The sequence below is a fragment of the Papilio xuthus genome, unplaced genomic scaffold (genome assembly GCF_000836235.2).
Source record: "Papilio xuthus unplaced genomic scaffold, Pxut_1.1 DF828780.1, whole genome shotgun sequence".
NCBI lineage: Eukaryota > Metazoa > Arthropoda > Insecta > Lepidoptera > Papilionidae > Papilio > Papilio xuthus.
This window is the reverse complement of record NW_013529869.1, coordinates 5,198,729-5,215,472: the sequence shown is the minus strand read 5'-3', so window position 1 is coordinate 5,215,472 and position 16,744 is coordinate 5,198,729. Positions and strand designations below refer to the sequence as shown.

The following is a 16,744-nucleotide window of genomic DNA, read 5'->3' as shown; positions in this document are numbered from 1 at the left end:
CATAAAAGACGGTTTTTTTTTCTTATCAGATGTTCAATTTGTATTAGAAAAACAGGAAATAACGAAACGGAAATAATAATATAGCTATCAAATTTACAAGTTTACGTTCAGAGTTCACGTTCCCGCTACGAGTTTCCGTTTATTTAGTTTTCCGTTTGGATACATTAATAAAAGTTAAGATTTTAACAAATTATAACATGTGTGTGAAAAAAAGATTTCAAAACGATTTATAAATACTGCTAAACAAACTCAAATTATTATTGAATATTTGGAGTCCATACATCTTTGTTTATTTCTCACACTGTAAAAAGCGTTTCAATGATTTAAGTTGTTGAATTTATTGATGTCCAATATTTGATGTACCTATATATCTATTAATATAAAACTATTTATAAGTGTAAAAATAATTTATTAAATTTTGAACATTTGTTAGAAGTTGGCATTTGTATTTTATGGTTACCAAAAGGTAGAAAGACCTCTATCTATAGCTGATAAATTAAAATGAACACACAGTAAAAATACAAAATGTCAAATGTAAATGTCAGTTCAAAGGATATTGCTTACCTTTTCAAGTGTTTATTTATAATTCTTTAAAATAAACTTGTGTTTGTTATTGTTACAGTGTAAATTGTTATCCTTTGAATTTCTAATACCACTTCATCAATTTCACATATTCAGGTACGTGGATTGTTTGATATTGATGTTGTAAAGTTTTGTCATTGCGCATTAATATTTACACGAATAATAAAGAGACCACAAATCTTTCGTCATATATACCCGGTATACTCCTCGATAAGTCTAGAAGTAATCATTTATTATTCTTATTGTTTTATAGTAAGATTTGCAAAATATTTCTTTTTACGTGTCACATTATGTACCTATTGAACAATTTCAAATCGTCGTAGAAACAATCAGAATTACGAAATTACTTAAGAAGTTTTAAATGAAAAGTATAAGTTTATTATCTAGACCAAGTAACATTTAGAGTTTCCTTTACAAGATCCTATAATATTTTCTATTTACAAACCTATAAACCTTTGTTGTGTCATATAAATTATTACACTATTAGCATTCTTTTACTTTTTGCCAAAAATATAAGATTGTCACATTGTCTAAATTGAAACTTTACATGAAGACCTGCATTCGATGCTGGAAGTAAAAGATGAGCAGCCAACATCAGTATATGACGGTGAACAACTCCCCCAGCACCAGGGTTGGAGATATTGAACATATAAGTATGCTTTTTTTCTTTAAAATAAAGTAAAATTTAATTTAACTATTTGTAAAACAATTATGTTGTTTACATACTTTTTGAAATAAATAATTAATCAAACCAATACAATATTATAAATCAATTTAATACTATCCTTTATTTATTTATCATGTGTTTGAATTGGCATGAGGCAGACAAAATAAACAATAAAAATGAAAAACAAAAAATAAAAGTTAAGTAACTAAGAGTGTTTTACATTTTATTTTCTTCACTATTAGGCCATCTGTCGGAGCATATTGGGTCTCTGTGCCTATCCTCAGAGTACTCAGATGTGACTCTGATAGTAGAGGGTCAGAGGATCCCTGCCCACAAGGTGATCCTTGCGGCCAGCAGTGATTACTTCAGAGCTCTGCTGTATGGAGGCATGAGAGAAGCCAACCAGGTGAAATAACATTTATAAATATTCTTAGGAATAGTTTAAATTACTATATACTGGTATAAAAGTGTATTGGCTTATCATTCAACACTAGATGTAGCTAGTATCCAAAATATGTATGTAATTAAAACAAAATATTGTCTCAGGCTGAAGTAGAACTGCAAGCACCTCTCCAGGCCTTTAAAGCATTGTTACGATATGTTTATTCCGGTAAGTAGTTTGTTCTTATTAAATAAAAACATTACAATTGACAAATAGATGTTAAATAATTCAACAATTCTCTTGAAAGTTTACTTGTAGGCAAAAAGACCCACACAAATAACACTTTTGTGAGGAATATTTGATTGATTTAAACTATTAATAATTGATTTTATTTTAATGTTTAGTATCAATTTCCTTTTAAAATTGTAGATTTCTAAGTACATCAAGAATTAAGATTAAACTTTTGACGTTTTATCACACAATAAATGGTGAGTGTAACTGTGTCAGGGCACATGGGGCTGTCGCTGCTGCGTGAGGACACAGTGCTGGATATGCTGGGTTTGGCGCACCAGTTCAACTTCCAGGAGCTGGAGTCTGCTATCTCAGACTATCTGCGACAGGTGCTCGCGCTCAGGAATGTCTGTGCAGTACTCGACGCCGCCAGGTCTATACTGCAATAGTCTATCTTATTATTTGAAGAGTTTGTTTGTTTGTACACATTGAACTCGGGAACTACCAATTTCGTTTAAAAAGTTTTACTAATTATTATGGAAGGTTTTTATGTTACTTTTATGGCTGTAAGAGGCTGTGAGAGGAGCAGTGACAGAAAAAAGTATTTAGCATTTGGGTGTGTCAAACTTTTTAATTTTTTATAGACTGTATGGATTGGAGGCTCTGATGGACTACTGCTACAACTTCCTGGACAGGAACGCCACTGAGGTGTTGCAGCATGACTCCTTTCTACAGCTGTCTGTTGTAAGTAGCAGAGATGTATGGAATGTTGTATGAACAGTATGGTGTTATTATAGTCTGATGCTTTGGATATCTTTTCTTTAAGACCCTTTACATTGTATATTTTAGGATAGATCTAGAGAAGAGTATGTGAAAATCTTGCTTTTTACCAATATTATCAATGTGAATGAGAATGTTTATTAGAAGGTATCTCAAGAATCTGTCCATGGATCTTGCTGAAATTTGGCATAGATGGCGAAGATAGTTTGAAAGCACACATAGGCTACTATTTTTTTTTTACCTAGTTATTTATATTAGTGTATTGTGGTGCAGGAAGCGCTGCAAGGTCTACTGGAGCGCGACTCGTTCTTCGCGCCCGAGGTGGACATATTTAAGGCGGTCTGCAACTGGTTCACCGCCAACCAGCAATGGGTCAAGTCAGACAGTGGCATGATGCAAGTTGTGAGTATACTTAAATATATTTCTTTTCAATCTCAATCTGATTTCTTTTCACCATAGGCAAACTGCACAATTTTTTTTAAAATAATTTCTAGCAATAAATTCGAACATTGTAGATGCAATGCTTACCTTTTTTAACAATATTGTTAATAGACAGATAAGGGGTTATTTTTGTACTTTCATTCTTCTTATGCATTTCCTTCCCGTGTTGAACGTTAGAGAGGGGAGTACAATAAGTGTTGTGTTGCGACAGGAGAAGATCCTGAAGTGCGTGCGTCTGACGCTGATGTCGCTGGAGGAGCTGCTGACGGCGGTGCGGCCGGTGGCGCTCGTCACTCCCGACATGTTGCTGGACGCCATCCACGACAAGACGCAGACCAAGAGCACCGACCTGCCGCATCGCGGCTTCCTATGTCAGATATACATACAATGTCTTATTGTTATCACGCGAACATCGCTACTTATGTTATGTGGCTACACGTTTCGTTAAACATTCAACACAATTAGAACTAAAATACTGAGGTGCTAGAAAATGACACAATTTTTATTGCAATACTAGCTGTCGCGCGCGACTCCAGTCGTGCGGAATTAAGAAAAAGCTTAATTATTGGCCTCTGTGTGCCACACTATATTTGCATCTATGTTAAATCTCACGAAGATCCATTGAGGCGTTGTGGATATACCTTTTATCACGTATGGTATGTTATGAGAGGGTTGTGCAGTGCCGGAGGAGAACGTGGCGACGGCGAAGCGCGGCGCGCGCGTGGTGTCGGGCGACATGAGGTCGGCGCTGCTGGACGGAGACGTGGACAACTACGACATGGAGCGCGGCTACACGCGACACACCATCAGCGAGGCGGCCGACAACCCCGGCATCACCGTGCGCCTCGCCACGCCCACCATCCTCAACCATCTGCGGCTGCTGCTCTGGGACCGCGACCACAGGTCACAACACGCATCTACCTGTCTACTCTACTACCTATGTCATTTAAATGTGAGGTTTTAGCAAGCACGAAATATCTGAAAAAATATTTTCCAAAATCTTTACTTACTAAAGTAAGTTTTAAGCTATATATATATATATATTTTCATCATTTTCATGGTGAATTTTTTTGCGATTGAAGCTCGAGAACAGTGTTGTAAAAACACTAGTGATTAATAAAATTGAAGTACATAATATCTGCTTACTCCTTTAGGGCGTAGTGTTTGTATGTTAGTGTATGTGTAAAGGTCATTGTGATGAAGTGTGCAGGCGCATGCGCAGGTCGTACGCGTACTACATCGAGGTGTCGGTGGACCAGCAGGACTGGGTGCGGGTGATCGACCACAGCAACTACTTCTGCCGATCCTGGCAGAACCTGTACTTCGAGGCCAGGGTCGTCCAGTACATCAAGATAGTCGGCACTAGCAACACTGTTAATAAGGTTAAGATATGTTTTGTCGAATTTCAGGTATACAAACATTTTATTATTTTCCATTCTTCTCCCATTCTTATTTCTACTTATGAGATATGACGTCAGTCAATATTCATTTGAATGATAAGGTAACTAGATAACCAGGTGTCGCCCTCGACTACATCCGTGCGAAGTAAAAGAAAACTATTAACTACGTTGTTAGGTGTTCCACGCGGTGTCGCTGGAGGCGCTGTACACTGCGCGCGTGCCGCCGCTCTGCAACGGGCTGGTGCGCCCCACGCACAACGTCGCCACTGTCGACCTCGCCGCTGTCGTCATCGAGGGCATCAGGTATCCACCGGACAACTGACCTCACCATACCTCCCCACTACTCTCTCGGGATACTCTCGCTTTCAGCCTGTTAGTCTGTCACCGTGTCCCCAGCGAAGACTACATAGTCCCGTTTTTGCAGACCATACCAAACCGCTGTTTATGAGAATTTGTAAAACACTAATATTTTTAAAGTACAATTAACAAAAAAGTCACTGGCAAAAAATCCACCTACATCTAACAGAATGTGCTCATCTCCGATGTTGTGATGTGTGACAATGTTTGGTTGTGCGCAGCCGATGCCGCAACGCGCTGCTGAACGGCGACACGGAGCACTACGACTGGGAGCAGGGCTACACCTGCCACCAGCTCGGCTCCGGCGCCATCGTGGTGCAGCTCGCGCAGCCCTACATGCTCTCCTCCTTGCGCCTGCTGCTGTGGGACTGCGATTACCGCCACTACTCCTACTACGTCGAGACCTCCGTCAACTACTGGCACTGGGACATGGTCGCCGACCGCACGCGCGACCACTGCAGGTCACACCTACACACAGCCGCACACACACACACATATCTTATCAGGAAACGATGTACAAAGAAAATGGATTTAAGGGAAGAAGGGATGTATAAGAAGAGGAAATATCCTCTTTTATACATGCTCCCCTCCATCCATTAAAGATTAGCGTCGCATCGGCTATTGTCGATGTGTATGGACAGTGGTCGTTTCGCTCTTTCGGTGTATTCAGATGGGCGCTTTCTCGTTTGCCTCGGTATGATATAAAAACTGTTCTAATTTATAATGTAATATTGCAGGTCGTGGCAGGTGATCTACTTCAGTCCGCGGCCAGTCTCCGTCATCCGTATTGTCGGCACTCACAACTCTGTCAATGAGGTGAATCATCTTCCAGATGTAAATGGACAAACCGCGATAACACAATACGCTATAACTGATGATGTTGTATGCAGGTGTTCCACCTGGTGCACCTGGAGTGTCCGGCGCAGGTGGAAGAGCCGCGTGAGGAGGCCGCCAACGGCAAGAAGCCTCGCTCCGACCGCGCCCTGCCTGCTCGTGCCGGTCAGTACACAACTACTATAAGAAACCTACACTAAGGACTTCCACGTATTTGTGAGACTTACGTATTGTCACATAATGTTTTATGACTTTAACTATGTACCACAGGCAGCAGCGTGAGCCCGGAGCGCGTGAGGGCGGCGTCCCCCACCGGGTCTGCGGAGTCCGCGGGCTCCACCAGCTCGGCGGGGTCGAGGGGCTCGCGGCGCAGCGTGCCTCCCGCAGAGACTGCCAAGGAGGCCGCCGAGACTTACGACGAGTGAGACAGCGCTCGCCGCGCGCACTGCCACTGCGTCTGACACGCTATGACACACTCATGACACCAGGAAATGGTCCTCCGTCATAGTATGTCAGTCACCAATCTGGATAATGTGACTAAGTGTATGTGATTATAAAAATCTCTTTTTTTCAGATGTGGTTACGAATTAAATGCCGATTTTTTTTGTATCGACATGACTGAAATATTTACGAAAGCGAAATTTTACAATAAATTACAGTTCCATTGAATGTGCGAATATAAAAAGAATATTTAAAATACATAGGTAAGTATTATTTTTTAATAGAAATGTCTCTTGTGTTCAAACAACTTAAAATATATTTGTTGCTTGTAACCTTAAAAATCACTATTTGTGTGTATATTTGAAAAAGTCTTGTTTTGTCATTTTTGTTGTGTGAACATAAAATAGGATTAAGTTTAATTTTTATCGCAACGACATCTTTTTTTTAAGTTATTTAGTGTGTAGTCTGTACCTTCTAGTCTCGCTTTGATGTTTTAAATTATTTTTCTAGAGATTTCCACTTTGTTGACGGATTACATTGTAATTCGTAAACTTATTTGTATACATCTTCTAAAATAAAACAGCCATACTTTTTAAATGCCTATTATTCTGATTTCTGGAATGTAACGTAGTTTGCCTGAAATTTTAAAATATTTATTTTAAAGTTATAAACATTAAATTCAAACTCGTACTGCCAGTCAATAATTTAATATTGACTTAATCGGTGTGGATGTTTTATACAAGGTCTTGAGTATTGTCTTAATGATTAACTGCACTGAGTAAGTAAATCCACACAGGCCTAGAAAATTTTATTTCTCAATGATGTTCTACAGTATATTTCAATTTGTCAAATCAGTATGATTCCGTTGTAGTTTTGGTAGATTTTGTTTATCTAGATTCACAGCATATGTTGTAAGCTTTATTAAGCTAAGCAATATTTTCATAGAAACTTTCATTTGAAACTTGTAATTGTGTGTGGCCTAATTATTTGATTGTTATAATATTTAGGTTATAAGTTTAATTTATGTTAAATAATGTATGTATTTGATAAGACGTTAAATCATACAATTACATATTCACTGATCTATGAACAGGTTGTTGCTTGGCAATTTTCATTGCGTCTTAAACATGCAATTTGATGTTACTGACAAATAAATATACAACTAGTTAGCGCTAAAATGTTGAAAATCAAATAGGCACAAAATACCACAGCTTACAGCCTGTCCATGTATAAAGGTCAGTGAGAATAAACCAATATTGTTTATGGATTTCCATATCATATAATTCAGGGCATACAATGTTTTGAATATTGGGATGGAGAAGCAGAGATTATAAATTTTAATTTTATGTTCGATATGATATAGATCTTATATTTATGTAGATTAGGTTTATTTTATAAGTAAAAATACAATGATGCATGTTCCAAAAATAATAATATATAAGTATGTATAAATTTATATATTCTCTGGATGAACTTTGGCTTTAAAAAATTTTGCATAACTCCATTACCAGGATGCACTAAATAAAAATATTTTTTAAAGTGAATATATGTAATTATATTGTAGTGACTTTTGTGTAAATTGTTATGTGCATAAGAGTAGTGAACATTGATTGCTGTGATAAAGAAAGGCTTGTCTCTGCGACAGGGAGGAGACAATTTGTAATACAAGTTTGTAGTTGTGATTGTTTTTAGTTTATAATTGCAATGTTAATCGAATTTTAATAAAGTTTTAATTGTATAAATTGCGTGTTTTATTTTTTTTATATATGAAAATACTTACATGAGTTTGTTCTTTGCTTATCAGCATTTTATAATGAAATAGAGTCCTTAAATGTAACTTAAGAAATTGACCAATAGATAATTTTTAGTTGCCAGAATATAAAACACAAGCTTATTAAAAAAAAAACTGAACAATTGCTAATATTATATTTACAATTATTTACTTTCAAATTTCGTAGCATATCATGTGATTTGTGGCCCTCTCTCTCTGACAATGGCTCTGTTTTTCTTCAACAATCTACTAGGTTCAATTATATCTGGATTACTTTCTTCTGCTAAGTCATCTAGTCTCTTCCTGAGCAGCTGTTTCAGTTCTTCTACAGAACTTCCCTTCAATGCAGATATACCAATTATATCTTCAAATGAAATTATATTTTCTGGACGTATTTCCTCAGGCATTTTGTCAATAATATTATGTATATTTGTAAGTGATTCTTTTACTTCTCCAAAAATTTCTTCTGCACCATTCAAATCCATTTTGTTAATGGCTAAAATAGCTGGTTTATTCAGTAATTCCGGATCATATAGTTCCAACTCCTTGTTCAGCAATAGAACTGTTTCTAAACATGTTCTCATTGTATGATTTGGACTCAATCTGAAGCCTTCAACATCAGCAATGAATAGCAACAATTTTGTTCTTTCTACATGTTTTAAGAACTTATGTCCTAAACCAATATTAATATGTGCCCCTTCTATTAAACCTGGCAGATCCGCCATTGAAATTTGCCTGAGGTCCTCATACTGGATTATACCCTTATTTGGTTTTATTGTTGTAAAAGGATAGTTTGCTATCCGTGGTTTAGCTCTAGAAATAGCTTTGAGTAGAGAACTCTTGCCTGCATTCGGAAAACCGACAAGGCCTATGTCTGCGATCAATTTAAGGTCTAAACGGATGTGATGAATCTGACCAAAGTGCCCTAAGAAGTTGTTGTCTGGTTTTCCTCCAGGACCTCCCCTAGCCACTATGACTGTATCGCCTTCTTTGTCTATGGCACCTAAGACTTTACCATCTTCTCTGTAAACTGTAACACCGAGCGGTACTTCTAGTTTAATGTCAGAACCTGGGTTACCTACTATCTTAGTTTTTCGGCTATCTTCACCGTGACCAGCGCTGATTGTCTTAGCACGATACTTTGACATTTGTCTGAGATTGGCATTTTCGCTTCCTACGCAGTATACGCATCCTCCTTGACCACCGAGACCTCCGAACTTAGGAAGCCCGGTACCACCGGTCCCACCTTTTACATGTAGTCTGACGGAATCTATAAACCTACTACGTAAATATTTGCGCGGTATTTTTATTTCTTTAACTGCGTAACAAATTTTAGTTATAAAAACCATAGTTCATATAGGTTACTTTTTATATTTTTATTTAAATCTTGAAAACATTTCTTAATGATATCATTTGTCATTGTCATATTGACTTTTTATTCGAAACCTTAAAATGCAGAGTATAAATAATTTTTAGCCCTTATCGTACAACGTCATACGCACCATCCTAAATTGTTTAATTTAATTACAGTAATCTTTAATCTTTCTACGCTTTTCATGTAAAATGATAGACAAATAAGATATGACCTAAAGGTCTATGTTACCAGGTCATAAAATTAAAAAATAAAAGTAAAATGACAGATGAAATGAATGAAAGCGTTTGTGATTGTGTGATAAGATAAGAAGATAATGTTTGTAGTATTGATGTAAAATAAAACCGCGCAAGGCAATAACAGTTAAGTTATTAAAAATACCCACAATTTAGTTAAAATGCAATCGCTTACTTATAAGTGCGTTGTTGTTTTAATTTTATTTTATGAGGTCTCATATTTATCGGCAAGCGATGGCGATCGATCCCCGTTTTATCAGAAATGTGTGAAGACTTGTGTACAATCTGATTGTACTAAAGGTGAAAATTATATTTTAAGCTGTAACATATACGTATTTCTAGATATTTACTAGTTTATTGATTAATAATTAATATTTTTGGTAGTTTTGTTAGAAGAACTATTTAATTTTTTGTCTTAAAATGTTTGTCTCATTGGAATCTTATTCAGTGTGTAAATAAAGGCTGGAAACTTGACTTAGAAAATATATTATAGATTTTAATTCAAGTAGTAATGGTTTATATCTTTTAGATGTGAAGCAATTCACTGCAATGGCGGCAAAAAATCTTAAATCCAACTCACTATTTGGATGGAACTGCTTGGATGAATGTCGGTATAAATGCATGTGGAGAACTGTGAAAGGATTTGAGCAGCGGGGCTATGATATACCAAAGTTTCACGGCAAGGTATTTTTTCTTATAAATTAAAAATAAATTTATTTAGTATAATTTTAGCAAAAATTTACCCTCACAGTATATAGATGTATATTTTATTTTTCTAATATAGCCTTGTAGCAATGTAAACTTGCCTTAATGTATCGGCGATAGGTTATTGATAAATTCTGTTAGTTTTTAATTATTTTGCTTTTTATTAATTTATATTTGATGTTTATTTGTATATTTTTCTCACTTAAAGGGCAGGTGGTGGCTGATATCTGCCTACTCAAACTCTGGTATGAGGCATCTTTCTTGACTCTTTTCTTACTGCTAGATAGCTCATAGTACCCGGTATGGTTAACCATTTTGTAGATTTCGTAGAGAGGCAGTCGTTAAAAAGTGTTTATCTGTAATTGGATTCAAATTGTCATTTCTACAAATGGTGCTTTTATTATTATAATAGTAGTATATTAACATTATTATTGTAGTGTCAATAGCATTATATTTTTGGATACGGAACTGATCACATCTTGGACCTAGGTTTGATTCCCGTACAATGTTTTTGTGATACAAAGCCTTAGCTCCAAGCTTATGATGGATAAACAATATTAATAAATTGTTTCAATAATCTGCTATGATTTAAAATGGTAAAATATAGCTTGTAATAAAAAATACATTCCAGGCAGCCAAACAGATTCACTCTATGAGGTTAAAAAAAACTTAATTACTACTGCTAGGTGTCTAAAAGAAATTATTAAGCTAATTAAACTTCGTACTTTAATGTCTGCAACAAGCCAGAATCTGGACTATGGTATGATTGTGTATCTATTATTAATTTATTTGCAGTGGCCATTTGAAAGGTTGTTCGGGATGCAAGAGCCAGGATCCACTCTCGCGTCTTTCCTGAATCTGGCGGCGCACGTCCGCATGCATATGGTGTACATGAAGAAGTTTCCTCTAGATCATGTGGACAATATGGTTCTTTTCTGGCATTTGTTTGCTGTGGTCAGTATTTTTACTAATGTACAGATATTAGCACAGAATTAATAGGACAATATTTACCATTTTAATATGTACTAGGTTTTTGATTGACTCAGCATCAATGTTTGAATTTTAATATTAGCACTTAAAATAGAATAATTGAAAAAAAAACATTTAGGAAAATTCTGTAATTATCTTTTTTTTTCTATCACAAGAACATTATATTACAAGAAAAGGGTGGGAAGGGAAAAAAAAGGTAGGCCTCTGGAACGCACACTCGTCAGACTATAAGCGGTATAGCTTCCATTTGACGCACCTCTTTTTACAGTTTTTTTACAGTTACCAAACAACTTAAAATGTCATAATATAAGCTTTCTGGTTAAGACATTTAAATTCTTTATGTGATGTATGCAGGTGTGTATGAACGCGTGGGCCTGGTCCACATTATTCCACATGAGGGACTGCCCATTTACAGAATTCATGGACTACGCGTGCGCGCTCTCTATGGTCATGATCATGTACATTGCAGCTGTCATCAGGTCAGCAAAATGCACTACCTAACACCTAACATGACACTTTTATTATTTTAATGACTATCAAAATGTTAGACATTTAATCGTACTCATTATTAGGACCGGTATTTATGACTTTCCTAAGAAAATTGACTCTTCTTCGGATCTTTATTGAATTTATTATAATTGCAAATTTTATTTCTTACTATCTGTCGCCCGCGAGTCCGTTCGCGCTCTATTAAAAATATATGTCTTGTCTACGTGTTTTACAGGACTATGTTCTACATCTATACCAAATTTCATCGAGATCCATACAGCCATTTTACAGATACCTTCGAATAAACATACATCCATCCAAACAAAATACAATATTAGTAAAGTACAAGTGTTTTGTTTTAACGAGATGTTTTACTATAGTGAATGCAATATTGTCAGGGTGTTCAAGAAGCGGAGGACGCTGACGACGAGTATCGTGGTGCTGTCGGCGCTGGTGTTCGCGCAGCACCTCGTCTACCTGTACACAGCACGCGTTGACTATCACTACAACATGATGCTCAACTTGTTCTTTGGTAAATTATATTAACGAGAATATCAAATTTAATTTATATGGTGTTCCTTTCTAACACTTATTGAGCAGACGAGATGCACAGTCGGAGCAAACTATGAGATTTTTTTATATTAAATGGTGGCAAACCTCCAAGTCCCCACCAGACTTCGTCATAATGGCGAAGCGACCACAGCCCATAGACGTCCAAAATTGCAGTTGTGTTGCCTACTTTTATCAACAGGACAGAGAATATTTCCACTTTCTGTGCGTCATCTCGTCCGTTTAAAATGTAATACAGCTAGGTTCTGAGACGTGGTGATAGTGTGTTGGTGTGGTGCGCAGGCGTGTCGGGGTCGGCGATATGGTTGTGTTGGGGGGTGGCGCAGTGGGTGTCGGGGCGGAGGTACGCGTGGCGGGTGGTGGCCTTCGTGCTGGTGTCGGCTGCCGCGCTCAGCCTCGAGCTGCTCGACTTCCCGCCATACTTCTACGTCTGGGACGCGCACGCGCTCTGGCACCTCGCCACGGTGCCCCTGCCGTTCTTATTCTACAGGTCAGCATTCTTTACCAGACGATTTTGTTACAATTTGCTAAAAGACGCGAGGTAGAAGAAAGAGTAAAGTGATGTTAAATGACTATTCATAAATTATAATCAAACAAAAAGCAATAATAGGCTTTATGCAGCATGAGAGAGGCAAAAAAAGAACATTGCAAGAGTGATACTAGCGCAATTTCACTTAAATTGTAGTTTATAGATGAACATCTAATCGAGACGATATCCACATTCCATTGTTTGATTCATTACAAAAGAGTTTATCAATGGTAGCGTTCTTTTACTTAATGTTGATGTTCCTGAGAGTGTTGTGTTCTCTGCCAGGTTTGTGATAGACGACCTGCAGTACACGCGGCGCGGCGAGGACACCAAGCCGGACTTCAAGACGGCATAACATTATTGTGATGTCTTAAACTTAACTGTAACCATCCTCTCCTAGTCGCTAATAGATGTTAATTCATTTTGTTATACTTATATTAAAACCTACTCTATGTGTACCGATGTATTTTATTTAATATACCATTTATTTCATTATAACTTCTAATTATTCTTATGGTTTTTACACTTTTACTTAGGGTTATGGTAACTTATTGGATAATTTATTCGTCCGACTGAAATAATTAAGCTCAGAGTTAATAAAGTATGCTTAATTTATTTTAAATACTATAAAAATTTACACGTGACACAAGAATTTACTTTTACAACTGAACCGTTTAAATGTTTTCGGGCGGAGATTTAAATTTCTGCTTCTTGAGCCATTCGAGCTTGAGGCCCGTCCTCTCGCGGGCGCTGGGCGCGGGGAGCGGCGCGCGGCACTGCTCCCGGAACGTCTTCGAGAGCCGCTTCTTCAGCATGGCGCTGCGGGCCTCGTACCCGCGCCAGAACAGCGCCTCGTCCGGCTCGCGGCCCGAGTACGACTTCTCGGAGAAGTGTATCGGAGACTTGTTCTCATTGAACATCAGCTTCTCGTCCCAGTAGCGCCGGTACTCCTGCTCCATGTAGGGCGATTGCCTTCTAGAACCTTCCTGGATCTTCAAGCCGCTCTCTCTATCCGTCTCGATAATGTCCTTCAAGTATTCTCGTCTCAGAGCTTGTCCGGGTCTCTCGGCACTCTGTCCGGTGGGTTTTCGGCCCCTGTGCGTTTTGTAGCTGTACACAGTCTGCGTGTCCGTATCGGAGCCCGAGGAGTTGGCGTCCTCGGTCATCCCTCGGCCGCTCGGTAGCATTCTGTTACTAACGCTCTTCTTTTTCAACATTTTAACAGTTTCAAACATTTTTTGAAGTAATCCCGGTTTTACTTTTTTCTGTAAATGGAAAAAGCATTGCTATATGTAAGTTATAGATAAACATTTGTTTAATGAAAATTGTACTGAATACTGACTTAAAGTAATATAAATAGAATTATAAAAGCTATTTACTTCTGTTTCTGTATCGGCAGCCGGCGTGCGTTCAGTGCCGACCGTGGTCGAACGCGTTTCGTTTTCATTTTTCGATTCACTTTTGTCAAAAGCTTCATAGTCCTGAGCCACTGATGTCACTTTATCTTCTTCTTCGTCGTTAATGGTTCGTAAAGATTCTTCGTTGACAAATCCCTCTGATTCGCTGCTCACTTCAGTTTGTACCTCGCTGGTCGAGGTGGTGTGAGTTCGGTCCTCGTCGATGCCGCACGACATTACAATTGCAGGTATGTCCAATTGATTTTCTTTTTCTTCACCAGAATGTTGTTCTAATATCGTCATTTCCTTTGTGGTGACAGTGTTCGGTTCAGATTGCGCAACTTTCCTCGGGTAGCCGATAGATATGTGCGAAGTGTTTTTACTGGAATAGTTAACGTTTAGTGCTATAGATTTGTATATTTCTTTTATCAAGTTCATGGTCTCGCTCTTGGGCGGTGAAGTGTAGGCGGGGCCGTCGGTGTTGGTTGCCGTGGTGATCGCCGGCTTCAACTGCACAGGCTTCGGCTCCTCGTTAACGTTGTCTATATGTTGGCATTCGAAGTCGTGATGTTTTATATTCGGAAATATTAGAGGGAAGTTCTGTAGGCATTTTACAGTAGGAGATTGTATATTAGCGTAGTAGAAGTTAGGAACTTGACGCGGGTACGTTGCTAAGCAAGGATTAATGTTGTACGATGGATTGTAGTTGAAACTGTTGAGCAGAGTCGACCCGTAGCTGATGTTATTGTGCGACATATCTTTTTGAACGACGACATCTTTTTTAGGTCTGGAAACGACGTTGTGTTGCTTGATATTTGACTTCACCTCGGCCAAAACAGATTGTAATATGGTTTTAATTTGAGTTAGTGCTACTTCAGCCTTGTTTTCGTCCGGAATATTAAGTTGGACCCCTTTCGACTCGACAGTCTGGCATTCCGTGCTATTAGTATTGTCAGTCACACATTCTGCATTTTTAAACGTGGGCTCTGCTGCAATAATGCGTTGAGGTTTGGGACTGGGATTTTGTTTCACATAAATATCTCCATAATCTATAGAACATATTTTAGCTTCACTGGAATTCGTTTCTTGGCTTACATGAGTTCGATTTTTTTTCTTCTGAATATTGGTGATTGTAAATTCATGACCATTTTTGTAACGTGTTTTATAAGGAACGCGTGCGCAATCGTATAACCGTCGAGTGCCGTCGTTAGCGAATACTAACGGACTTAGATTTACTTTGGTGTTGTTGTGCCAGCAATCAGCACTAAACCTTTTGATTTGTTTTGGTAACACATCTTCTTTCTTCTGTTTAATCGGTTTCTCTCTTACTGGGAATATATCATAATCATCGGAGTTATAATATCTGTTATAATTATTACGTTCAGTATGGGAATGGTTAGAAACGGGCCCGGGATCGATAGGAAAGTTATTGGTAACATCAATATTTATATGATTTGTTTTGGTATAAGTCCTGTCGAGGTTTTCATATTTGCCGTAGGAGCATGATATGTCGGAAGGATAGGACAGGTCTCTGCGGGCGGTGTCGCGGCACACGGGCGAGGAGAACTGGCTGGTGTCGGTGAGCCGGTCGCCAATCAGCTCCGGCTCGTACTGCTTGCGGATCATCTTGTTGATGTAGGCGCGGGAGAGGAGGTTTCTATTGATCGTGCTAAAGTCCGACGTCTTATCGTAGCTGTTGAAAGGCGAGTTTAAAGCCTGTGTGAAATAAACCAGTTGCGTCTTCCTCCGGGGTTTCTTCTTGAGGGCTTTCTGAAGTCTTTTCGGAAAGATTTTGCTGCTTATTTTGGAAACTTTTGCCGGACACATCGATGTAGGTATATCAGCGATGTTCGAATCGGAATAGGCGAATCTGCATATTTCGGTGTTATCCTCCGTGGAATACGACGACACGACGAATAGTTTAGAAATTTTCCGTTTGAAGCCACGCTTGGGTTTAGTGTTGCAGGCGTGGTTGGAGACGGGCACCTTGCACTCGGCCTTCTTGTCTCGCGACTTGTTGCGCATCATGCTGGGTTTCCCGAGCGCGGTCTGTACAATGGCGGCGACGCGATTATTCTTGCTATTGTTGGCACTAGGCGATCTAGCCTTCACCTCGCGCAGCTCTCTCTCCAGAGAGTTTATCTTCTGCTGTAAGTCTGTCACGTCTATTGGAATGCACGAAATTATTTTAACTTCTGTCTGTGACGGAGTATTGCCTGGAATTTTATTTAAATTATTAAAGTTTTAATTTACAATAATTATTATTGCGATTATCTATGTGATCGTAATAGTATTAATGTATATCATTAGTATTTTTATCGTCCGTTTAAAGTTCCTATTTAGTGTTCCGTGATCCGCTTGCTCTACAGCTGTTTTCTATATAGTACTTAATACTTATGTTAATAATGAGTTCGTTATGTATTTACCTAAATTGAATGCTACTCGACGCAGAAAATTTTCTAATCCTTTAAAACGTTGCTTATATGGTGGGCCCTGATTATCTCTGCTCATGTTGACTGCTGATCACAACTAAACATTAGAAAATATATAATAGTTATATAAATATCCTC

General features: G+C 38.1%; 4 protein-coding genes across 4 annotated transcripts; 2 read left to right on the top strand and 2 right to left on the bottom strand.

The window, feature by feature from the left end:
- Nucleotides 1-533: 533 nt before the first annotated feature.
- Nucleotides 534-7,515, top strand: BTBD9 (BTB (POZ) domain containing 9). Its single transcript, XM_013326927.1, has 15 exons — nucleotides 534-678; nucleotides 1,136-1,235; nucleotides 1,492-1,655; nucleotides 1,796-1,859; nucleotides 2,139-2,295; nucleotides 2,507-2,606; nucleotides 2,916-3,044; nucleotides 3,295-3,454; nucleotides 3,764-3,986; nucleotides 4,306-4,465; nucleotides 4,659-4,786; nucleotides 5,062-5,301; nucleotides 5,578-5,656; nucleotides 5,731-5,839; nucleotides 5,945-7,515. Exons 2-15 carry the CDS (start codon nucleotides 1,163-1,165, stop codon nucleotides 6,097-6,099), a joined length of 1,941 nt encoding a protein of 646 aa, XP_013182381.1. The 5' UTR covers nucleotides 534-678; nucleotides 1,136-1,162; the 3' UTR covers nucleotides 6,100-7,515.
- A 506-nt stretch (nucleotides 7,516-8,021) lies between these two features.
- On the bottom strand, nucleotides 8,022-9,358 carry LOC106128251 (GTP-binding protein 10 homolog). The gene has a single exon (XM_013326553.1). The coding sequence runs from the start codon at nucleotides 9,233-9,235 to the stop codon at nucleotides 8,078-8,080; it is 1,158 nt and encodes a 385-aa protein (XP_013182007.1). The 5' UTR covers nucleotides 9,236-9,358; the 3' UTR covers nucleotides 8,022-8,077.
- Nucleotides 9,359-9,523: 165 nt separating this feature from the next.
- Nucleotides 9,524-13,235, top strand: PGAP3 (Per1-like protein PGAP3). Its single transcript, XM_013326570.1, has 7 exons — nucleotides 9,524-9,794; nucleotides 10,024-10,178; nucleotides 10,995-11,153; nucleotides 11,544-11,668; nucleotides 12,077-12,210; nucleotides 12,531-12,738; nucleotides 13,063-13,235. The coding sequence occupies exons 1-7, from the start codon at nucleotides 9,656-9,658 to the stop codon at nucleotides 13,130-13,132; spliced, it is 990 nt and encodes a 329-aa protein (XP_013182024.1). The 5' UTR covers nucleotides 9,524-9,655; the 3' UTR covers nucleotides 13,133-13,235.
- Nucleotides 13,236-13,374: 139 nt separating this feature from the next.
- Nucleotides 13,375-16,713, bottom strand: LOC106128580 (uncharacterized). Its single transcript, XM_013327042.1, has 3 exons — nucleotides 16,601-16,713; nucleotides 14,157-16,390; nucleotides 13,375-14,042 (listed from the first exon to the last, which is right to left on the bottom strand). The coding sequence occupies exons 1-3, from the start codon at nucleotides 16,683-16,685 to the stop codon at nucleotides 13,452-13,454; spliced, it is 2,910 nt and encodes a 969-aa protein (XP_013182496.1). The 5' UTR covers nucleotides 16,686-16,713; the 3' UTR covers nucleotides 13,375-13,451.
- Nucleotides 16,714-16,744: the final 31 nt, after the last annotated feature.